General features: G+C 39.9%; 1 protein-coding gene across 1 annotated transcript in view; it reads left to right on the top strand.

Annotated features, from left to right (window-relative positions):
* LOC131192086 (complement C3-like) overlaps positions 1-25,331 on the top strand; it is a 172,135-nt gene that overhangs the window by 66,938 nt on the left and 79,866 nt on the right. Inside the window, exons 17-24 of the mRNA XM_058170905.1 lie at positions 4,975-5,175; positions 5,851-5,962; positions 7,092-7,177; positions 7,282-7,421; positions 10,940-11,152; positions 17,087-17,150; positions 17,459-17,545; positions 19,321-19,524. Coding sequence (XP_058026888.1) covers positions 4,975-5,175; positions 5,851-5,962; positions 7,092-7,177; positions 7,282-7,421; positions 10,940-11,152; positions 17,087-17,150; positions 17,459-17,545; positions 19,321-19,524 — 1,107 coding nt within the window. The remainder of the gene's footprint in view (positions 1-4,974; positions 5,176-5,850; positions 5,963-7,091; positions 7,178-7,281; positions 7,422-10,939; positions 11,153-17,086; positions 17,151-17,458; positions 17,546-19,320; positions 19,525-25,331) is intronic.

The following is a 25,331-nucleotide window of genomic DNA, read 5'->3' as shown; positions in this document are numbered from 1 at the left end:
AAGCCCAGCCGAACTATTGATGGGAGAAACTCCGGTGCCCACTTGACCGTTTGAGTCCCCATTACACACCAGAGGGTTACAAGGGGAATAGACAAAACAAGGAATTGGGCATAGGCGACCAGTGTGGGCCCGCAACTATGGGGACGGCCCAAGTTGGCTCGCAGGGCAAATAATAAAAGCAACCGCCCAAAGTCATACTTGGTGATTACAAGACAACCGAGTATGGGCGCCACATAGATCAGATAAGGAGACGAATAACTGAACAACCTAAGCCACAGGAAATAAATTATGACCCTCCTTATTTGAACCCACAGCTGACCATGACCGGGAGGCGCAAGACTTAGCTGAGGTCCCGGAGGTCCAGCGGCGCCATCAGGTTCCAGAGGGAAGCGACAGGAAAATGACAAAAAGTAATCCAGGGCGGATGGCCAAGAAAAAGAATCTGTAAATAATCCAGGGCCCGATGGCTTAGAGAAAGAGCTGGGAGGAGAAAACAGACCCTCCGAACAGCTCAAAACTCACCAGGACTGAACCGCGCAGGTCTGAAAGAACTAGGAGATGCCCAGGTTATTTGCGTGACTACGTTGAAAAATAACATGTAAATAAAATGTAAATAGAGGCAAAGTGTTTTCTGGGAGGGAGGTGTATGTATTCATGTTTGTGCCTTTAAATATTTGAGCGGGAAATCAGCACGTTGCTGATTGGACGAAGCCTCCAGCAGAACTGTATAAAAGGAGAGGTTTTTCCCCCAGCATGTTGCTGGGTTCACCATATATTAAAGAGCTGTTGTCACTACCCTGGTCTCCAGCCTCGTTACTTCCAGAACTTAACAGTTACCTTTTGCCTCCCACCGACCCATACGCTCTCACAGAGAGGGCCTTCTCAGGGTGCCGTCCGCCGAAGAATGTCGGCTGGCGGCCCCCAGGGGTAGGGCCTTCTCTGTAGCTCACTCTGGGCAGCTTCCCCCTGGTTTACGTCAAGTGCCTGATCTTCGGACTTTTCGCCGTGAGCTGAAAACGCACTTATTTATTCAAGCGGGACTGTCCTAAAATTTTATTGGGGTTATTTATATTTTAATATTTTAAACTGTTTTAAATTTGGCCACCTTATAATATGTTTGTTTTAATTTCTTTTAATATTTATACTGTGATTTTTACTTGGCTGTACACCGCCCTGAGTCCTTCGGGAGAAGGGCGGTATAAAAATTGAATAAAATAAAAATAAATAAATAAAAATTAATGACTCTGTTACAGAAATCATATTTTCTGCAATCAAGTTTGAAGCAGTTAACATTAAGTTTAAATGTATTGTTTGCTCTTGTATTGTTGCGATTGGAGCTGAAGTAGTTTTCAACAGGAAGGACATTGCAATAGATGTTTCTATGCATTAAGCACAGGTCCTGTTGGAGGCGGCGGAGTTCTAAGTTTTCTAAACCTAGGATTTCAAGTCTGGTGGCATAAAGTATTTTGTTGTTTTCAGAGGAATGGAGAACTCTTCTTGTAAAATATTTCTGGACACATTCAATTGTGTTTATATCAGAAATGTGGTATCGGTTCCAGACAGGCGAGCTGTATTCAAGAATTGGTCTAGCAATTGGTTGAGGGTTTATTTATTTATTTATTTTATTTATTTATTAATTAAATTTCTAGACTGCCCTTCTCCCGAAGGACTCAGGGCGGTGTACAGCCTTATTAAAATACATAGATAGACAATAAATTTAAAATAATTTTAAAATGAAATATTTAACCGGCCAATTTAACTAAAAATAACAAAACCAATTAAAATCAGTACAAAATTTAAAATTTAAAATTTAAAAAACTAAAAAATCTAATCCAGTCCTGCGCACCTGAATAAGTGTGTTTTAAGTTCACGACGGAAGGTTCTAAGGTCCGAGAGTTGGCGAAGTCCTGGGGGGAGCTCGTTCCAGAGGGCGGGAGCCCCTGCAGAGAAGGCCCTTCCCCTGGGTGTCGCCAGACGACACTGCCTAGCTGACGGCACCCTGAGGAGTCCCTCTCTGTGAGAGCACACGGGTCGGTGAGAGGTATTCGGTAGCAGAAGGCGGTCCCGTAAATAGCCCGGCCCTATGCCATGGAGCGCTTTAAAGGTGATCACCAACACCTTGAAGCGCACCCGGAAGGCCACAGGTAGCCAGTGCAGTCTGCGCAGGATAGGTGTCACCCGGGAGCCATGAGGGGCTCCTTCTATCACCCGCGCAGCCGCATTCTGGACTAACTGCAGTCTCCGGATGCCCTTCAAGGGGAGCCCCATGTAGAGAGCATTGCAGTAGTCTAGGCGAGACGTCACGAGGGCGTGAGTGACCGTGCATAGGGCATCCCGGTCTAGAAAGGGGCGCAACTGGCGCACCAGGCGAACCTGGTAAAAAGCTCTCCTGGAGACGGCCGTCAAATGATCTTCAAAGGACAGCCGTTCATCCAGGAGGACGCCCAAGTTGCGCACCCTTTCCATCGGGGCCAATGACTCGCCCCCAACAGTTATGTACAACAGGTGGTTGGAGGATGGTTGATTGAGTAATGGATGGTTGATCATTGGATGGTTAGAGGTTTTGAAGTTGGAGGTTGGTTGGTTGAACGTTGGTTGGTTGAGGGTTCTGTACGACGGATGTTTTGAAGTTTAGTGAGATGGATGGATGGATGCTTTGATTGTCAGATGGATGGATGCCTTGATTGATGGATGGTTGGGTGTTTTGATTGAAGTGAGGTTGGGTGATGGTTTATCAATAACTTTGAGTGCTTGACTTCTGAGTGCAATGTGGGGAATACTTAAATGGCCCAATAGTTTAATGTAGAATCTACAGTAACTGGTTCCAGCCAAAGAGATTACATTTGATAGACAAAAATTTTAAGCATTGATCGCAGCACTGATCAAGAATTGTTCTTGAGGAGGAGGAAGTAAGCAATGGCGGGGAACTACAAGCAGCCCCCAAACCAGGAACATCTGTGGGGATGCCTGCTATCAACATGGCAGTTCCAACTGAACAGCCAAAGCTCCGCCCCTTTTATATCTATGGGGCTTCAACCATCCCCCTCCTAAAGACATCCATGCCCCAAAACCTTTTTTGTAACTTACAAATTACCAGGTCCACGAAAAACAACAACAGAACACCTAGAACTGATGTCCTTTATTTCAGGAGAAAGCTAAGAATAAATGTGTTTAACTGTATAGTAAGCTTAAAACACAAATTGTGGATTTATAAATGTAACTAAAAAAAACACATTCAAAATTTAAAAAATTCTGTTTCCCCTGTACTGGTGATATAATTATTTGCTTAATTTCAAAAAATAATAAATAGTACAAAGTAAAATAAAGTTGCTATTCCTAGAGAGATCAGTAAACCTCCTATTTAGTGACCAAAGAAATGTTCTACAGGCAGGTGTTGAACTGTTGAACTTCAGAGAGCGTTCCGTCCACAGAAGCCTTGGGGGTAAACACTGAAAGCCTCCAAATTATTATTATTACTTTTGCCTGTTATGAGAATGGGAGAATTCTGTTGAAGAATAATTATATTAATTGTTTTTAATTTTAATTACATTGAAATACAAACTTAGTGAAACAAATTGGGTTTCTCCTTGGTTTACCCAGTAGTTTTTAGGAACGTGCCCCTCCCCCCCTCCCTGCATGCCATCCAAAGGCCATGGGGAGCTCTAAGCCTGGAAGATGTTGCCTAGGGTCAGTGCAGAACAACCAGCGCCATGAGAAGCTGGCCATGCCCCTCAGCTAGAAATGAGTTGGTGGCTGGACTGGGGCCATCATCTTCCTCAAGCAGACCCCAATTCCTTCCCCTGCCCAAGGCCCTAAACAAGGCACATACTCAGGATTTGTCATTTGGACTTCTCCATATGCAAGGTTGCAGGATGGCTTGGTTGAAAGAAGGAGGATAACTAGAGAAAAGGGCCTTTACGTGATTTAAAGCCCATGTTTCTTCCAGGAGCTGGTGATGGCTTACTCAAGCCTCCTGGTAGTACCTAGAATGCTCTATTTAAGAGTTCGAGATCCATTGCAACATTTGACTGATTTTCAAAAACAGAACATAAGTTTGAATGTTTTGGCAAAACTGCAGATGCAGTAATAAGTCATAAAGCAATCTTATAAAAATGACAGTCCCTAATAACTCGTCTGGATTACTGCAATGCTCTCTACATGGGGCTCACCTTGAAGGGCATCCGGAGGCTGCAGTTAGTCCAGAATGCGGCTGCGCGGGTGATAGAGGGAGCCCCTCGTGGCTCCCGTGTGACATCTATCCTGCGCAGACTGCACTGGCTACCTGTGGCCTTCCGGGTGCGCTTCAAGGTTTTGGTAACCACCTTTAAAGCGCTCCATGGCATAGGGCCGGGTTACTTACGGGACCGCCTACTGCTACCGAATACCTCTCACCGACCCGTGCGCTCTCACAGAGAGGGACTCCTCAGGGTGCCGTCAGCGAGGCAGTGTCGTCTGGTGACACCCAGGGGAAGGGCCTTCTCTGTGGGGGCTCCCACCCTCTGGAACGAACTCCCCCCAGGACTTCGTCAACTTCCGGACCTCCGAACCTTCCGTCGCGAGCTTAAAACACATTTATTCATCTGCGCAGGACTGGATTAGATTTTAAATTTATTGGTTTTAAATGGGTTTTATTATTTATACTGCTTTTAATAATTCGGCCTTGTAGAATAAGTTTTTTAATTGTTATTTTAATTTGTATTTATATGTTTTTTATTTGCCTGTGAACCGCCCTGAGTCCTTCAGGAGATAGGGCGGTATATAAATGTGATTAATAAATAAATAAAATAAATAAATAAATAAACTACAGTAGTGAAAAGTCAAAGGATGTTCAGCTGTTCCAACTGTCTGGGACAAGATAAACAACTAACTCATTTGATTAATTTATGTAGATATTCATTGTCTCTTGTTTCCCTTTTTGCCTATTACTATGAGAAATAGGATTGTCTAATGTTTCACAAATTTTGCATATTTTAGCAGCACAGTTTCAGGATCAAGACTTGCGTAAATGCTGTGAAGATGGCATGCATGAGAACCCCATGGGGTACAGTTGTGAAAAGCGTGCAAAATATATCCAGGAGGGAGATGCCTGTAAGGCCGCCTTCCTTGAATGCTGTCACTACATCAAAGGGATCCGAGATGAAAACAAACGGGAGAGTGAGTTGTTTTTGGCAAGAAGTAAGTAGCAGGTTCTGGGTTTTTTTGAAAGAAAGGAACATTTAATTCACCAATACCTGGAAAACGTGTCACATAATAGCATTACCAAGGTTGAAAACCCATTTGGAGTATATTGTTATTATTAGGTGTTTATATGTCATTGTTGCTAATTTATAGCTGAGCTTTAGTGCAAAATACTAGAGGGAGAGGATTAGAAACATATGACCTTGATTTTCCTTGCCCTGATAGATAATTGTTTTTCTAGTTTTTGTTTTCCCTGTCTGACTGAAAATTCATTATTTCTTAATTTCATTTTATGCATACATGTTAATCTAATAGAGAACATAAAATAAGGATGGAAGAAATAGGTGGCTACGGAAACAATGATTAATTCTCATCATGTCCTTGATACTACATCTAATACTTCATGTGATGGAAACAGTACCTGTTGCCCTGCAGAGTGCCTCATTCTGAATAGCTTGAGATTTCAAGAAAGAAATGTCACACCATTGTGCCGGTTTGCATGCTCAATACTTTCTGGTAGAATAGCAAGTGAGGGAAAGTATACTTTGATTAAACAAAATACAGAGATACCTACTATTTTGCTATTTTTGAAAATAAGTATCTAGTTAACTGTGGCTTAATAAAGTATTTAAAAAAAACAGTACCTTATACCAACTTACTTCTTTTTTCCAGGTGATTTTGAAGATGAATTCTTTGGAGATGAAAACATCATCTCAAGGACTGAATTTCCTGAGAGTTGGTTGTGGCAAACAGAGTCCCTGCCCGAGCAGCCCAACAGTCAAGGGTATTGGAGTTCTGCTGTTTATATTATCCCACTTTTCAGTTGAAAGGAAAATTTAACGATTGCAAAATTTATACAGGGATGGGAAAGATGGTGTCTCTTCCAAGAGGAAAGGATCAGAAAAGGTTCTGCATGAAACCTGTGGTTTATTTTTCACCTCCTTTAGAAGAGAAAAGTTTTTGCTCATTTCTGTTCTTTATTATGGTCAATGATCCTAATTCCATTTTTAAAAAAGGTAGAAATGATGATTAATTATAGTTGCTTTTGCAAACAATAGTTTGCCACTTTCAAAGAAATTGATATTGGTCATTTGTAGTGAAACTGAATGATTACAACAATTCTCCATGAGATAAAGGAAGTATGACCATGAGTCACCTTGAATTGATTTCAAAGTTAGGAATAAGTAGTTGGGGATTATTTATTTTTTTATTTATCCATCAGCAATCAAACAGCATTGTCACATTGGGATTTCATAATAAAATACTCATTTTGAAAACAATCTACTGTAATATTTTCAATATTACGGTAGATTGTTTTCAAAATGAGTATTTTATTATGAAATCCCACTGTCGGAAACATAGAATTTAATGGAGGAAATAGCTGGTGACAGCTTCCATCTGGAACGCATTTGTATTTCCCATTGATTCTTGGATCTTTTTGGAAGTAAGGACGCTGTCAGTTTTGAAAGGCAATTTTCTTTTTGCTTCTTAACTGCCACATATTTTAGCTGAGGAAGTTGGGAGGGGGTTGTTGTTGAAGCGGTAGAAAGTTAGTCATAACAACGTTCCGTATTCAAGGACATCCAGCGTCTGATGGAGACTGCTTGAAGATTGTATCCAATTGAGTGTGAAGAGTTGATTGGACAATGTGATGAGCTTGTGGGTGTGGGGCAGGGCTCTGAACTATCAACTGGGTGTGGGAAACCTGGAAGCTTTCAGTTTCAGGTTTTCCCAGTTGTGCAAACATGACATCTCTAATAAATTGGAACTTTGAGGAACTTCAAGCCTCAGAGCTTATTTCATTGGGGGTGTTTATGATTGGTAGCTGTAAGAGTTGTCTACCTGATACTAGTTTAAAAATGCACACTATAATAGTTCTGCAAATCATGTGACACATTTCATTTTGTCCCTAGAATTTCAAGCAAGATACTGTCTTTTTATCTGAAGGAGTCCATCACAACCTGGGAGGTGCTAGCTGTGAGCATTTCACCCACCAAAGGTAAAGAATTATGAATGATAAACAGTTGGCAGGTGTGAAAAGCACCTAAGAATTGAAGTAGAATTAATGTTTTTGGGGGACTTTGCCATTGGCCTTACTTGCAGGGATCTGTGTGGCTGAACCTTATGAAATAACAGTCATGAAAGACTTCTTCATTGATCTTCGAGTGCCGTATTCAGTAGTGAGGAATGAGCAGGTGGAGATTCGAGCTGTTCTGTACAACTACGCTGATGAGGATATTTATGTAAGTTTTGGGACTGTGACAAGAGTGTAGATTTAGAAATTAGGAAATGTGTATGATTGTGCTGCTCTTTGACAGGCAAATTTATTTTATAATTATTATTATTATTTTCATTAAACATGAAACTCAGCCAACTGAACATTTAAAGATGTATCACAAACATTATTGACTGGCACTGATGGTTGATACAGGTTGCTGCCAGTATCCTAGGTATTGACCAAGTATCGTCTTAAAATATACAATGTTTTAAAATATACGATGTTGAAAACCAAAGCATACAATTTATTGATATTGCTGTATAGGGAAATCACAAAGTTGGAAAAAAAGAACTGAAAAAAATCACAAATATTGCAACCTGACCATCGAAACTATGTGATTATGGATGAAACATATAACAGTGATACCCATTGTCATTGGGGCACTTGGTACCATGTCCAAGAACTTTATAAAATACATCAAGAAATCGCAGCTTCCTGCAATAACACCAGCGGAACGGCAAAAAACTCTGCTACTTGGAACATTCTACATTTTAAGAAGATACTTGGTTGATACTTAGGATGCTGGTAACAACCTGTATCAACCATTAGTGCCAGTCAATGGTATTTGTGATTCATTTTTAAATTTTCAGTTGACTGAGTTTCATGTTTAATAAAAAAAATAAGGGTAACATTATTTTAAATCTGTGCAAATATCATTACTGCCTGGCAAATAATTCTGATATTGTGAGCCCTGTGAGGGTTTTTAATAATAATAATAATAATAATAATATTTTAATTTGTATACCGCCCTTCTCCCGAAGGACTCAGGGCGGTGCACAGCCAGAATAAAATACACAAACTACACATACAATACTAAGAACAACCCTTAAAAAACTTATTTGAATGGCCACATTGAAATAAAATATCTCCCTATAAAATTTACAGAAATTTAAAACGCATAAAATCGATTTAAAATTTTAAAAAATTCAAGCCAGTCCAGCAAGACAAAATAAATAAGTTTTAAGTTCGCGGCAAAAGGTCCTGAGGTCAGGTAATTGTCAAAGTCCAGGGGGAAGTTCGTTCCACAGGGTAGGAGCCCCCACAGAGAAGGCCCTCCCCCTGGGGGCCGCCAATCAATATTGCTTGACTGACGGCACCCTAAGGAGTCCCTCTCTGTGAGAACGCACCGGTCGTTGGGAGACAGACGATGGCAGTAGACGGTCCCGTAAGTATCCCGGTCCTAAGCCATGGAGCGCTTTAAAGGAAGTAACCAACACCTTGAAGCGCACCCGGAAGACAACAGGCAGCCAGTGCAGTCTGCGCAGGATAGGTGTTACATGGGAGCTCCGAACCGCTCCCTCAATAACGCGCGCAGCCGTATTCTGGAGTAACTAGAGTTGCCAGGTGCTCTTCAAGGGGATCCCCATGTAGAGAGCATTGCAATAGTCCAAGCGAGAGGTAACGAGAGCATGAGTGACCGTGCATAGGGCATCCCGGTCCAGGAAGGGACGCAACTGGTGGATCAGGTGAACCTGATAAAAAGCTCTCCTGGAGATGGTCGTCAAATGGTCTTCGAAAGACAACCGCCCATCCAGGAGCACGCCCAAGTTGCGCACCCTTTCCATCGGGGCCAATGACTCACCCCCAACAGACAGCCGCAACTGCAGCTGACTGTATCGGGGTGCCGGCATCCACAGCCACTCAGTCTTGGAGGGATTAAGCTTGAGCCTGTTCCTCCCCATCCAGACCCGTATGGCTTCCAAACACCGGGACAGTACTTCGATAGCTTCGTTGGGGTGGCCTGGGGTGGAAAAGTACAGCTGGGTGTTGTCAGCATACAGTTGGTATCTCACCCCAAAACCACTGATGATCTCACCCAGCGGCTTCATATAGATGTTGAACAGGAGAGGTGAAAGAATCGATCCCTGCGGCACCCCACAAATGAGGCGCCTTGGAGTCGATCTCTGCCCCCCTGTCAACACCGTCTGCGTCCGGTCAGCGAGGTAGGAGGAGAACCACCGATAAACGGTGCCTCCCACTCCCAAACCCTCCAACCGGCGCAGCAGGATACCATGGTTGATGGTATCGAAAGCCGCTGAGAGGTCTAATAGGACCAGGGCAGAGGAATAACCCTTATCCCTGGCCCTCCAGAGATCATCCACCAACGCGACCAAAGCTGTCTCCGTACTGTATCCGGGCCAAAAGCCGGACTGGAACGGGTCTAGATAGACAGTTTCATCCAGGTACTGGGGTAGCTGACATGCCACCACACTCTCTACAACCTTCGCCGTAAAGCGAAGATTGGAGACTGGACGATAATTTCCTAAAACAGCTGGGTCCAGGGAAGGCTTCTTGAGGAGAGGTCTCACCACCGCGTCTTTCAAGGCAGCAGGAAAGACCCCCTCCCGCAAAGAAGCATTTGTAATCCCCTGGAGCCAGCCTCGTGTCACCTCCTGTGTGGCAGCACCAACCAGGAGGGGCACGGGTCCAGTAAACATGTGGTGGCATTCAGCCTTCCCAGCAACCTGTCCATGTCCTCGGGAGTCACAGGGTCAAAACTATCCCAAACGGTCTCAACAAGACAGGTCTCGAAACTCTCGCCTGGATCTACCCAATTTTGATCCAATCCGTCCCGAAGCTGAACGATTTTATCGTATAGATAACCGTTAAACTCCTCAGCACGCCCTTGTAATGGGTCCTCCCGCCCCTCCTGTTGAAGTAGAGAGCGGGTCACCCGAAACAGGGGGGCCGGGCGGTTATCTGCCGATGCAATGAGGGAGGAAACGTAGGAACGCTTCGCATCCCTCAAAGCCACTAGGTAGGTCCTACTATAGGACTAACTAGTGTCCGGTCAGACTCAGTCAGACTCAGAACGGCTGGATCTCCAGGCACTCTCTAGGTGTCTTCTCCGGCGTTTCATCTCCCTCAGCTCCTCAGAAAACCAAGGAGCTGGTTGAGACCGGCGCCGGGTCAGAGGCCGCAAAGGCACGACACGATCCAAAGCTTCAACCGCAGCCTGTTCCCAGGCCATGACTGGCTCTTCAGTCGTGCCGCAGGCCAGATTCTCGGGAAATGGCCCAAACTCCATCAGGAACCTCTCCGGGTCCATCAGGCGCCTGGGACGGAACCAGCGTATTGGTTAGAGGACCCTTTTAGAGGACCCTTCCTCATATCAAACTTTAAGAAACACTGGTTTAGATCATCATCTCTGCTCCATTTGTGTTTTTTATTGAGGAGTGCACTTATGGGGCTCAGGTATTTGGGTGGCCTTATTTACAAACATACTGAATTATCCAGATAGTCTTATTTTCTACCAGCCTATGAAGTTGGGAAGGGAAGGATAAATTGCATGATATGATATGATATGGTATGTGTATGTATGCTCTTTGTGTCTTTCCTTCCATGTATCACAATGATTTGCTGGTGCAGGAACAGATTTAGTGGGGAATGTGTTTGTGTCATCTGTGGGAAAAGCTGGATTTTAAATGATTCTTATGGCCAAAGCTGTCTTGTGGCTCATCTGCTTTTCTTCATCTCCACCAGGTGCGAGTGGAACTGTTACACAACCCAGCCTTCTGCAGTGCTTCCACAGAAACACAAAGATACCAAGAGCAGGTCCCGATTAAAGCCCTGTCTTCCAGGGCAGTACCATTTGTGATCATCCCATTACAGCAAGGATTGCATGATATCGAGGTCAAAGCAAGTGTCCGGGGACAGGAGTTGCATGATGGTGTGAGGAAGAAACTGAAAGTTGTAGTAAGTAACAAGTGGGGTTACATTATGGCTCTTGGAGAGAGAGAGATCTCTGCAGATAAAGACTATTTACCCTAATTCTATTAATAAGTGCACTCTTTATCTTCCCCCATTGCAACAGAAAGGCATTTTGGTCTCAAAACTTTACTTGTAACTGCACAAAATGGCATAGCTACCATTTTTGTTATCTATCTTGGACTGTATAGTTGTTCTGATTGTCCTTTGAAAACTTCTAGAATCTTCCCATAGGAAAATTTGATTGATTTGAAAATGGCAGAATGGGAGCAGGTTCACTGCTTGGGAAGTTCTTTAAATATTTTTTTATTTTTTTTAAAAAAATTAAGTAAATATTCTCACTGTTGCAGTTGGGCAATAGACTTATTTTGGTCCAATCTTTCTCCCACCCCCACCCCCAATCCCTCCCCCAGCTGCAATAAAAACAATCCCTGCCACATGAAACAATTACCCTTTACACTTCAGTGATGTGATTTGGTGGATGGGTGGGTGTGAGACTTGGCCAAGGAGATAAAATTGTCCACAATAACAGAACAACAGCAATATTTCCAAAAAGAAAAAAAAGTATGGTGGGTTACTAGCCAGATAATCCAGGAGTTTCCTTAGCTAGTCTGCCCTCCTGTTCTTGGGATAACGCACCATGGTATTGCCAGAGTAGGCGTGTATTTTTCCTCTTATCCATGGATTGCAATGGAATGACAATGTTCTCTTAGCCCATAAAATACTTGCCCACCACAAAATCTACAAAATTTAATAACACTATTAAATTCTGAAGTAAAGTCTTACCCTTAGGAAAGAAAAACCAAAAATACACATATAGAGTGGGCGAAATCAGGCTTAATAGCAGTATCTGTGAGAGAGATCTTGGAGTCTTAGTGGACAACCAACTAAATATGAGCCAGCAGTATGCGGCGGCAGCCAAAAAAAGCCAATGCAATCCTAAATTGCACTAACAGAGAGATACAATCAAGATCAAGTGAGGTACTAATACCACTCTATAAAGCCTTAGTAAGACCACATCTAGAGTAGCTCATCCAGTTATGGTCACTGCACTATAGAAAAGATGTTGAGACTCTTGAAAAGGTGCAGAGAAGAGTAACCAGGATGATTAGAGGACTGGAGGCTAAAATATATGATTTATATTTTATATTTTATGTACACTGAGAGCATATGCACCAAGACAAATTCCTTGTGTGTCCAGCCACACTTGGCCAATAAAAATTCTATTCTATTCTATTCTATTCTATTCTATTCTATTCTATTCTATTCTATTCTATTCTATTCTGTTCTGTTCTGTTCTGTTCTGTTCTGTTCTGTTCTGTTCTGTTCTATACAAGGAACAGTTACAAGAACTGGGCATGGCTAGTCTAGTGAAGAGAAGGACCAGGGGAGACATGATAGCAGTGTTCCAATATTTGAGGGGCTGCCACAGAGAGGAGGGGATCAACCTGTTTTCCAACGCACCTGAAGGCCAGACAAGGAATAATGGATGGAAACTAACCAAGGAGAGATTCAATCTGGAAATAAGGAGAAATTTTCTGACAGTGAGAACAATCAACTAATGGAACAACTTGCCTTCAGAAGTTGTGGGAACTTCATCACTGGAGGTTTTCAAGAAGAGACTGGACTGCCATCTGTCAAAAATGTTGTAGGGTCTGCTTGGGCAGGGGGTTGGACTAGATGACCTATCTGGTCCCTTCCAACTTTGTTAATCTGTATAAACCAGCCATTTCAAAACCACAGCAATAGAAGCCATTCAAATACATCTCTGCACAGCAACCCAACCTGGGGCCTTATGGCTAGGTCTCGGCAATGAGAACAAGGTTAACAACAGTGTGTGGACTGGGCACTTTTCAGTTTGACTTTTCATAATGAAGTTTGGGAATAGAAGATTGGAAATCCATGGTTACAAACAGATGTGAAAATAATTGCCAACCACTAGGAAGTGAGTGCAGATGATTCCCTTCAAAAATAATTCATACTGAAGACTGAGTGTAATAAAAATGCAATATCAAGTAACTGCCATTAGTATTGCAAGTAGTGATCTGCTAGTTTCTGGTACTTGTAATCTGTTATTTGACTACAAGAAGTAAAATGTCCAATCAGTAAACACTATCTAATAAAACTATAATGTGAATATTCGACCCTAAGAATATTACTATAGGATAACAGCACTATTTAATATCCAGGATGCAAAATAGTATAAAAAGTTACATATGCATAAACTGATGCTGCCATAGGATTTTGTATTTCCTATAAATATAGTAAGTAATAATGTTGATATTTAATATTAATTAATTATTAATATTTAATAATAATAATAATATACAAATAAAAGGAGAATAGTAGAAAATCAGAACCTATAGGAGATAAGCAATCTGAGCTGTAAAGCTGAGTTAAATGTGTTATCAGCTTGAAGTCATTGTATTTCCAGTCCCTCTTTCAGAGAATTCAGAATGATAGAGTTGTAAGGATCTTGGAGGTCACCTAGTCGACCCCCCTAATCAAGCAGGAGACCCTATAACATTCCACACAAATGTCTGCCCAATCACATCTTTAAAACGTCCAGGGATGGTGCATCCACTGCTCTATAGTGGCATTTTAGGGAAGAAGTTTAAACAGTTTATGTCCAGGATGAGAGGGGGTCTGTAGATATTTTCTCAGCCCTCCTTCTGCTTCATGCAATATCAACCAATCCATTACCCTCCACCTAGAAACAAACAACCTACTCTCTAATAAACAATTTGGTTTCAGAAAAAATTTATTATGCAATTTACAACTTCTTCACTGCAAAAACATATGGACTACTAATCTTGATCAAGGCAAAGCAATAGATGCAATTTATATAGACTTCTGTAAAGCTGTTGACTCAGTGGTACATGAAAAACTTCTCCTAAAACTAAAATCCTATGGCATCTCAGGATCTCTTCACAATTGGATAACAGCTTTCCTGTCAAACAGACAACAAGTGGTCAAAATTGACAATGCTCTATCAAATCCTGTTCCTGTCAAAAGTGGCGTTCCCCAAGGCAGTGTTCTTGGACCAACATTCTTCATATAATATATTAATGATCTCTGTGACCATATTACAAGTAATTGTGTTTTCTTTGCTGACGATGTCAAACTATTTAACACCACCAACAATACAGCTACCCTTCAAAAAGACTTTGACTTTGTGTCTGAATGGTCTAACTCCAAATCCAGTTGTCTGAATGGCAACTCCAAATCTCAACCAGCAAATGCTCTGTCTTACACATTGGAAAAAAGAATCTAAACACTAAGTACAAGCTTGATGGACATTACCTTACAGATGACCCCCACCCTGTTAAAGACCTTGGAGTTTTCATATCCAATGATCTAAGTGCCAAAGCCCACTGCAACTACATCACAAAAAAGGCTTTAAGAGTTGTAAACCTAATCTTGCATAGCTTCATCTATTACAATGTCCTTCCTGTCAAAGACTACTTCAGCTTCAATAGCAACATTCACGAGATTTAAGTTTAATGTTAACCGCTCCAATCTTGATTGCAGAAAATATGACTTCAGTAACAGAGTTGTTAATACTTGGAATGCACTACCTGACTCTCTGGTCTCTTCCCAAAATCCCCAAAGCTTAAACCAAAAACTGTCTACTATTGACCTCACCCCATTCCTAAGGGGTCTGTAAGGGGCGTGCATAAGAGCACAAGCGTGCCTACCATTCCTGTCCTATTGTTTCCTTTTGTTATATCCAATATATAATATTATAATATATAATATACACTACTAACCAGAGCATACAAAACATTTGCCAGACCTATTCTTGAATACAGCTCATCCGTCTGGAACCCATACCACATCTCTGACATTAATACAATCGAACGCGTCCAGAAATATTTTACTAGAAGAGTTCTTTGCTCCTCCAAAAACAACAAAATACCTTATGCCACCAGACTTGAAATCCTGGGATTAGAAAACTTAGAACTCCGCCGACTCCGACATGACCTGTGTTTAACACACAGAATCATCTGTTGCAATATCCTTCCTGTAAAAGACTACTTCAGCTTCAATCGCAATAATACAAGAGCAAACAATAGATCGAAACTTAATGTCAACCGCTTCAAACTTGATTGCAGAAAATATGACTTCTGTAACAGAGTTTTTAACACTTGGAACTCATTACCAGACTCTGTAGTCTCTACTCAAAATCCCAAAAACGTCAACCAAAAACTGTCTACTATTGATCTCACCCCATTCCTAAGAAGACTGTAAGGGGCGTGCATAAGAACACAAAAGTGCCTACCGTTCCTGTCCTATTGTTCCCTTTCATTATATCAAATTAACATAGTTGTTGCATACTTTTGCTTATATATATGTTTTTCTTTTATGATGTGGTGGTGTTTTATGTTGATGTTTGTGTATACTGTTGTGACAAAATGAAATAAAAAAAATTAATATAGTTATTACATACTTATGCTTATATATATGCTTATATATTGTATAGTTATTTCATGCTTATGCTTATATATAATGTGTGACAAAACAAAGAAATAAAATAAAATAAAAAATAAAATAAAATACAGATCCTCAATGAAAGGAAGGCTGGTTGTGATTGTTTTTTTCTGCTGTCCTATCTGTTGAAGTCTGTCCTGTCCTGTTTGGTTGCTGTGCCGAACCAGGTAGTCATTGAGATATAAATGACAGACTCAATAATTCCTTTGTAGAACTGTATCAGCAGACCTTGGGCAATCTGAGTTTTCTGAGTTGATGTAGTAAGAACATTTATTTCATAATAAATCCTCAGGGTGCCGTCCACCAAACAATGTTGGCTGGTGGCCCCCAGGGGAAGGGCCTTCTCTGTGGGGGCTCCCACCCTCTGGAATGAACTTCCCCCAGGACTCCGTCAACTACCTGACCTTCGGACCTTTCGCCACGAGTTGAAGACTTATCTATTTATTCGCGCAGGACTGGCTTAGAAATTTTTAGCAGTTTTTAATATTCTGATGTAAATTATTTGGGTTTTTTATGGTTTTAAATAGTTTTTAATTTGGCCTGATATTGAATAAGATTTTTAATAATTGTTTTTATTATGTACATTATTCCTGTTTTATTTTGGCTGTGAACCGCCCTGAGTCCTTCGGGAGAAGGGCGGTATAAAAATCTAAAAAATAAAATAAATAAAAATAAAATAATATTTATTTATTTATTTATTTAGAATTTATATCCCGCCCTTCTCCGAAGACTCAGGGCGGCTTACATTGTGTTAAGCAATAGTCTCATCCATTTGTATATTATATACAAAGTCAACTTTTATTGCCCCCAACAATCTGGGTCCTCATTTTACCTACCTTATAAAGGATGGAAGGCTGAGTCAACCTTGTGGGTTGACCTGAGTCAACCTGAGTCAGCCTGGTGGGACTTGAACTTGCAGTAATTGCAAGCAGCTGTGTTAATAACAGACTGCATTAGTCTGTAGAGCCACCAGAGGCCCTAAACTAAGTTTATTATCTAAACTTCATCTGATATGTGGACTATCACTCTGTGAGAATCAGGCTACACAGACAACATACAGCAGCTGTTACTGGGGAGGAAGAAAGCATGGAAGGCAGTACAGTAAGAACATCTTGAGTGACCAAGACATTCTTGTTCCCCGCCATCCGTAATGAAGCTCAGGGCTTACAGGATAAATATAAATTAATCCTTAATAGAGGGCCATATTGATTTCTCAGTAGAAGATATGAAGCTGACCTAAGACTTTTCCTATTGTGCATCCGAGCACCAATTCTATTACTGAATATTTTACTACATTTCTAAGAGATGCTACAGGGGAGTCTTTGTATTTTGTAATTGCTCTTATGATGTCCTTGTTGCTTTTGTGTGTGATACTTTTATTTGCAATGAGATTCCCATAAGAGATTGTTCTGGTATCTTTTTCTGTAACAGCCTGAAGGGATACGGAAAGATATTGTGACTGTTATTGAACTGGACCCACGTGCAAAAGGAATCGGTGAGTAACTCTCATTCTTACTCATTAATTCCCATTATACCTTTTACTAAGTCCTGCAGATGGCAAAGTCCTTTCACCCACATGCTTTATTGTTTCTAGGGAAAGGAGAGGATCTTTTTATCACGACAGTTTAAAATAAAAGTTATTTTACTTTTCAAAAGTTATGTTCCTTCCTATTAAGTGCCTATTAAGGTAATTGTATTGAATGCCATTTACAGTTGATTATTAGAAACAATGCAGAAGAGGAACCTAATGTGGAAATAACTTGTATTTTTTCCCCTGTAATTTTCTTCATTTTCATTTTTCAGGTGGAACACAGGAACAATTGGTCAAAGCCAATAAATTAGATGACAAGGTGCCTGACACAGAAATAGAAACCAGGATTAGTGTTCAAGGTAATAATTAGTTATTTGAAATCCAGGCTTCTACATCTGTTAAACAGAGAAAATAAAATAGTCACAAGCCCAATTCTTGCTAAAATTCACTGGTGCTGGAGATGGACTCCTGGATAAGACAATATCTCCCTGTCCTTCCATTCATGAATAGATGGAAATGTAGATCTGAGCCTTCCTTATAGGGTTCACAAGTACAATGGATCTGTCCAGGGGTGAAATGCTCCCGGTTCAGACAGGTTCAGCCGAACCGGCAGCGATGGCGGCTTGAGGCTCCACCCACCCACCCAGTCATCATTACTTCCTGGTTTTAACCAGCAAGTAACCAGTTTTTTACCCTCTGCGTATGTGCAGAAGGGTTTGTGCATGCACAGAGAGTTGGCATACGCACATGATGTGCACACAGGGCACATGCACTTCCGAACCGGTAAGGAAGATAAGTAGATTTCACCCCTGGATCTGTCCCACTTCCAGCAGTTAAGCTTATTACTTTTACCCATCTGATGAAATCAGACCAAGTGGGTGTGCTCCAGGTCCTGTTGTTTAAACCAGCAGTCACCAACTGGTGGTCCATGAGAAAATTTTGGTGGCCCGCAGAAAAATTATTTGCATTTTTTCTATTGCACTAAATCAGGGGTCCTCAAACTACAGCCCCAGAGATGGATACGTGCAATGAACGCTTGTGTTGTTGCAAAGAGTCTCCCCCTTTGGGGTCTTTTTGTGTGGGTTGGAGGGGGGCAGAAATTCTGACCTGGGGTCTGCTTCAGCCTCCTGGTGTGGGGCTTTGGGCAAAGGCTGGGGGAACGTGCCGCTGGTGGCAAGGAGCCAGAGGGGCTCGTTCCAGTGGGCCGGCATCATGGCCTGGGACTGGCTGATCATCTCAGCCCGCTGAGCCTCCAGGCACCAGTACCTGGCCTTGCACATCCACAGTGCTTGGAAAGCCTATGTATGCTCATAGTCCTCAGTGAGGTGCTTCTGCTGAGCCTCCTTCTTGGTCAGATCCAATTTGAGCTGAGCTATTTTGCCAACTCTTTCTCATGGGGGCTGCTTAGCTCCAACAACTGCTTTCTGTTGGGGCCCTAAGGAGTGCAGGCAGGGAGTGCAGGCAGGGAGGCTGGGAGGGGAGGGGTGAGTAGAGGCTGGTGAGGCGCCCATCGATGTGAGTGACATTGAGTTGGCCACTCCCACCCAGTCACATGACCACCTGGCCACGCCCACCCAGCAGGTCATTAGGCAGATCATATTAGTGGTTCATAGGATTTAAAATTATGAATTTATTGGTTCCTGAGGTCTGAAAGGTTGGGGACCCCTGGTTTAAACAGTGTAATCTTGTGAAACCTAAGAAGCGTTCTTTCTTTATTGCAGTGCCTGCAGTCTGGAATAACATCCTCCCCCAGATCCATGCAGGTGTAACACTACTGACATTTAAAAAATCATTTAAGAAATTGGTGGTTTTTCTTGTGGAGCCCCTGTAAAAATTTGGTTTTCTACCAGTATTGAGTTAATCTTCTGGTCAGCTATGTTTTTTTCTATACATTTTATTTCTCCTTTTTAATGGTAAGCCATCCTGAATTGCTAAGGAGAACAGAAATCTCAAAACTGAATTAAATAAATTAGTTAATAAAGCTTCTAATTAGTTCTAATTACCTCAGGCTCAATGTTCTAAAGAATAGTAGAGTTGGAAGCCAAATTAGATGAATCATTTTGTCATAAAGATATTGAAGCTTAAAGCAAACTACCCAGCTTCTACAGATGTTTGACAATTTTTTTAAGTTCAGGTGACCTTGTGGCTGAGACTATTGAAAACTCAATTGATGGAAGTAAACTCAGCCATCTCATTATCACTCCTTATGGCTGTGGGGAACAAAATATGATCCGCATGACTGCACCAGTTATTGCCACCTACTACCTGGACACAACAGAGCAGTGGGAGACTCTCGACATAAATCGCAGACCTGAAGCTGTCAAACAAATCATGACTGGTAAGGGCAAGTTGTCTCCAGATTTGTTTTCTTCACAGGATGGAAATGTGAGATTCATTCATTCCTAAAATGAACAAATGTAATACCCACAGAAGTCAAGAACCCAAGTGTTCTTAAATGTATGGCAGGGTTCTTATTATTTTTTCACAAGGTAGGTTTCTGCTAGCGTAGCTAAGGATATCACTTCTTTAGTCTGGAGTAGTCATAGTAACTGCTGAGAAATATTTAAATATGGACCCATGGAATTATCACAATATTCTATCAAAGGAAAGACATTTTCATCTCTTTTGTAATGAGTTTAGAAGTATTGTTCTGCTGTCAAATGCTTGTTTTTCAGGCATAGAGGACAGCAGTCTTCAGCTCCTTTTGTTGTTCTTGTGAAGGTTGCTTGCTTTCAGAATCTCATCACCTGATCCGATAGCGATGGTGGCTGGCGGTTCGGAGAAGCGGTAGCAAAAATCCCTGGCCCCGCCCCCTGCCTCTGCTGAGCCGAGCCATCATCAGAGGGTTTTTTTTTTTACTTTTAAAAGCAGGTTTTTTTTTCAGCCGAAAATATGCCTTTAAAAGTAAAAAAAAAAGCCTTTGATGATCCCACGGCTCGGCTTGGATCATCAGAACCTTTTAAACTCTTTTTTTTAAACAAGCTCTTCAGCCGAAGAGGTTGTAAAAAAAAGGTTTTAAAAGGCTCCTCTGGCGATCCCAGCCGAAGAACAATTATTTTAACTTCCTGGTTGGCTCTGTTGGCAACGGAGGTGATCTTTTTGGTCACCAACCTCTGGATCGTGTTGGACTGCTAAGACAGCGACAATCAGCTGCCCAGCGGTTCGAAATTCCCCCTCTTCGGGCGAAGAAGAGGAGGTGAGCAAAAGAAGCAGAGGTAGAGCTTCCCTAGAGCTCCTGGAAGACACCAGGGGGCTCGAAGGGTTAAGCCCCCTCAGAACTTCAAAGTGCTCCAGATCTGAGGCTTTTCTTCCTGCTTCGGCAGACCTAATTGCCACGACCGACTGCCAGGACCAATTTTATCTTAAAGAAGAAAATACCGGACTGAACAGAAACAGGAGAGCTCTAATTATAAAAGCAAGTAATTAATCAATTCCCTGTTATTTTTTTTTTAAGTTTTGGATTTGACTTCAAAGCGAAAATGGCGGTTGTTCTTTAATGAGCTACGCAGTTGAAAACGAAAGTGTTACAATTCTCACTGTCTGCTGTTTATTGCTGAAGGCCAGCTGGAGATTTTTTAAAACATTGTAATGAGAAGGGAGAAGAGATACTGAGACTGTTTTTTTAAAAAAAAAGTCTTAGAAGATTTATACGTAACATTAAGTTAAAGAGAAATTTTAAGAGATGGCAGCAAAACAATTAACGTCAACTGTTACAAAAACCCCAGGAACATCAACACTGGGAGTCTCTCCAGCACATACAGCAGATACAAAATCACTAAATTTGGAAGCACTTCAGGATAATCTGAAAGATTTTATGAAAGAATCTCTTAACGATGCTATGAATTGGCAAACTTCCCAGATAGAAGATAAGTTTAAATTAATTACAGAAGAAATGTCAGAGATGAAAAAACAGATGTTAGAAATTCAAATTGGAAATAAAGAAGTCAAAGAAGGTTTGGTGTCAGCAGTATAGGGTCTGGCATCAAATGTGATTTTACTGGAGCAGGAAGTAGAAGAAATAAAGAAAGTTAATTTAAAATTGGAAAATAAGATTGAGGCAGTTCAAAGTAAAATGGATAAAGTTGATGATGAAATTGTTTTGGTACAATATAGAGCTATGGCACTTGCTTTACGAATACGTGGCCTAAAAGAATGTAAACATGAGAATTTGAAGCAAATTTTTTCTGAGGCCTTTGCAGAGATTTTGGCAGTTCGGCCAGCAGATGTGGCTTTTCATATTGATAAAATTTATCGTGTGAATTCCTGGATAGCAAGACAAAGAAATCTTCCGAGAGACATTGTTATTTATTTTACTACTAGAACAGTGAGAAATGAGATTTTACAAGCTTCTTTTAAAGGAGACAAGATTCAAGCGGCTGGCCAAGATATTTTAATACTAAAGGAAATTCCCCCAAAAATGTTGAGAGGTAGGAAGGAGTTTGCTTTTTTGGTGAATGAACTTAAAAAACGTCAGATTGAGTATAGATGGGACATCCCAACTGGTATAATAGTTTACTATGAAGGGAAAGCACATCGTCTTAATACAGTCAGTAAACCACGAGAGTTTTATGCTTATGTGCTTAAAGCTGGAAGTCCACCATCTCCGGATGGTAGGAGAAAGGAAGGCGAAATTAAAGAAAAAGAAGTGATAGTAATGGAAGAAGACCTTTTACAAGCGTTGGATGTGTCTAAGATGGGATCAGAGATTCCAAAAGAGCCGAGGATGACAAGAGTGGCTGTCAAACGCAAGGAACAAGAAGAAAAGGCTCAACAGGCTCAATCTGCCATTACAAAGACGGAAACAGTGGGAGGAGCAAGGCCCAAAGAAAGATATGATTTGCGGCTGGTGCTTCAAAAGTTTCCGATTACTGATAATGGCAATTAGACTTTTATCTTGGAATGTTAATGGATTAAACTCACCACAAAAGAGAAGAAAGATATTTCATTATTTGAAGCAATTTAAAAATGACATTGTATGTTTACAAGAAACACATATTAGAACATTAGATCAGAAATATTTGATAAATTCAAAATTGGGAATACATTTTGTTGCATCTGCTACAGAAAAGAAGAATGGACTAGTTGTTTATATAAAGAGTAATTTATCTGCAACATTAATTGAGGCGGATAATCAAGGAAGATATATTGCTATTGAACTTTTATTGGAGGAGAGAAAAATACTTTTAATAGGAGTTTATGCACCAAATCAACAACAAGAAAAATTTTATAAGTTTTTACATAAAAGAATAACATCTTGGGATTATAAAATTTATATATTAATGGGTGATTGGAATGGAGTGATGGATATCCAGAAAGATAAAAGAAGTCTTAGAAATATTTCCAATCGTGTAAAACTGCCAAAGGCCTTCTTTGATTTGATGGAAGATTTAGAATTGAGAGATGTATGGCGAGAACGCAATGAAAAAGAGAGAGATTTTACATTTTTTTCTGACAGACATCAATCTTTTTCTAGGATCGATTTTATTTTAATTACTAATGATTTGTTTTTCAGAGTGAAGAAGACAAAAATTTGTTCTAGAACTTTGTCTGATCATAGTTTGGATTGAGCTAGATTGGGAAAAAGAGGCCAGGAGGTCGTGGAGGATGAATGAGAACTTGTTTAAATATGAACAAAATGTAAATGAATGTAAAACTCTAATGAAGGAATTTTTTTCTTTAAACATGGATAAAGGGACACCTATAGAGATAGTTTGGGACACCAGCAAAGCTTATATGAGGGGAATTTTGTTAGAGATGAATAATAAATATAGAAATAGACTGCACAAAAGGCGAAAAGAATTAGAAGAGGAAATTAAAAGGAAGGAGCAGTTATTGGTATGTAATCCAGGAGATAGTAAAATAAAAGAGTCAATAAATATATTAAGAGGTCAATTTAATATGCTAATGGCAGATCAGGTAGCAACTAATTTACAATATGCAAAACACAATTTGTTTAATAATTCTAATAAACCTGGAAGGTGGTTAGCATATTTATTAAGAAAGAAACAGAAATGACGTATAATTGATAAAATAGAATATAGAGGTAAGGAAGTATATCAGCAAAATTTGATTAAAAAGCTTTTTTAGAATATTATACTAAGTTATATTTTAGAGATGTGATTAATGATAAAGATATAGATAGATATTTACAGGACCACAGTATCTTAGAAATTACAGTAGATCAAAGGGAAGAGTTGAATCAATTAATTTCTTCAGAGGAAATAGTGTTTGCAATTAAGCAGCTTAAAGCGAATAAAGCACCAGGTACAGATGGTTTGACAACTACTTATTATAAAAATTTACAAAATGAGATGATTGTACCACTTAAGGAGTTATTTAATAGAATACAAAGGGGAGGAGAAGCTCCTCCTTCATGGAGGACAGCTTTTATCTCATTAATACCTAAAGAAGATCGAGATGGTATTAAACCAGAGAATTATAGGCCAATATCGCTTTTAAATACTGATTATAAGATATTTGCTAAGATATTAGCGAATAGATTGATGCCACTGATGACTCAATTAATTCATAATGATCAAACAGGATTTATTAAGGGGAGACAGATGAGATATAATATGAGACAAATTGTAAATTTACTTGAATATTTGGAAAGAAACAGCCAGGTCTCAGCAGCATTTTTCTTTTTGGATGCGGAAAAAGCTTTTGATAGATTGGATTGGCAGTTTTTGTTTAAAGTAATAGAAAAAATGCAATTTGGGGATTATTTTATTCAAGCAATTAAGGCTATATATCAAAAGCAAACAGCTCAAATAATAGTAAATGGTGGATTAACAGAATCTTTCAAGATTGAGAAAGGGACTAGACAAGGATGTCCCTTGTCACCATTATTATTCATTCTAACTTTGGAAATATTATTGAGTAAGATACGTGGTTTAGATCGAATAAAAGGAATTAGAATTAAAAATCAAGATTATAAATTAAGAGCGTTTGCAGATGATCTGGTTGTTTCTTATCTCAACCAATACATTCAGCTGTATATCTGATGGAGACAATTGATCAGTATAGTAAGGTATCTGGGTTTAAAGTGAATCAACAGAAGACAAAAATGATAATTAAAAATATGAATACACATCAGAGGGAAGAACTAGAAAGAATAACTGGATATGAAGTAGTTAAAAAGGTTAAATACTTAGGAGTATATATTACAGCATCGAATGTAAAATTATATAAAAATAATTATGAGGTATTGTGGGGAAAAGTAATTAAAGAAATGGAGAAATGGAAGAAGTTACAATTATCATTGTTGGGAAGAGTGGCTGCTATAAAAATGAATGTTTTGCCTAGATTTTTATTTTTGTTTCAAATGATTCCAATATTGAAGAAAGATGCAAATTTACAAGAATGGCAAAAAGGGATTAATAATTTTGTATGGAAGGATAAAAAACCGAGGATAAAGTTAAAAATAATACAAGATGATAGGGAAAGAGGGGGTTTAAAAATGCCTAACTTGAAATTGTACTATGATGCAGTTGTTTTAGCTTTAATTTCTGATTGGATTAATTTAACAGAGGAAAGGATTTTGAATATAGAAGGTTATGGTTTGTTATATGGATGGCATGCATATGTAATATATGACAAGAAAATTGATAAGACATTTAAGAATAATATGGTCAGAAGTGCTTTGTTGAGGGTTTGGAAAAAATATCAATATAAGTTAGATGGAAAGATACCAATATGGACCATCCCCAGACATATGATAGAGAATATAAATATATTACAAAAAATGGAGGTTATCACTTACAAAGAGCTTTTGACTATGGAAAAAGGGGAATTACAGTTAAAATCTAGGGAGAAATTGAGGGATGAAGGGAGAAATTATATATGGTTCCAGTATGGACAATTGCAATCTAGATGGAAAATAGATCAGAAAATTGGTATAAGGCAAAGTGATGATAATTTGGTAAAACAAATAAAAGATCAAGGTCAACAGCATATAAAGAGATTATATAATGTATTGGTTGAAATTGATTCAGAAATGGAGTTGGTTAAAGATTGTATGGTAAAATGGGCACAAAATTTTCAACAACCTATAATGTTAGAAACATGGGGAAAAATTTGGGTGAGGAATGTTAAATTCACGCAAGCACAAAATTTAAGAGAAAATTTTTATAAAATTTTATTTAT

Source organism: Ahaetulla prasina, chromosome 2, assembly GCF_028640845.1.
Source record: "Ahaetulla prasina isolate Xishuangbanna chromosome 2, ASM2864084v1, whole genome shotgun sequence".
Lineage (NCBI taxonomy): Eukaryota > Metazoa > Chordata > Lepidosauria > Squamata > Colubridae > Ahaetulla > Ahaetulla prasina.
The sequence above is the reverse complement of the archived record's forward strand: the minus strand, read 5'-3'. Positions and strand labels throughout refer to the sequence as shown.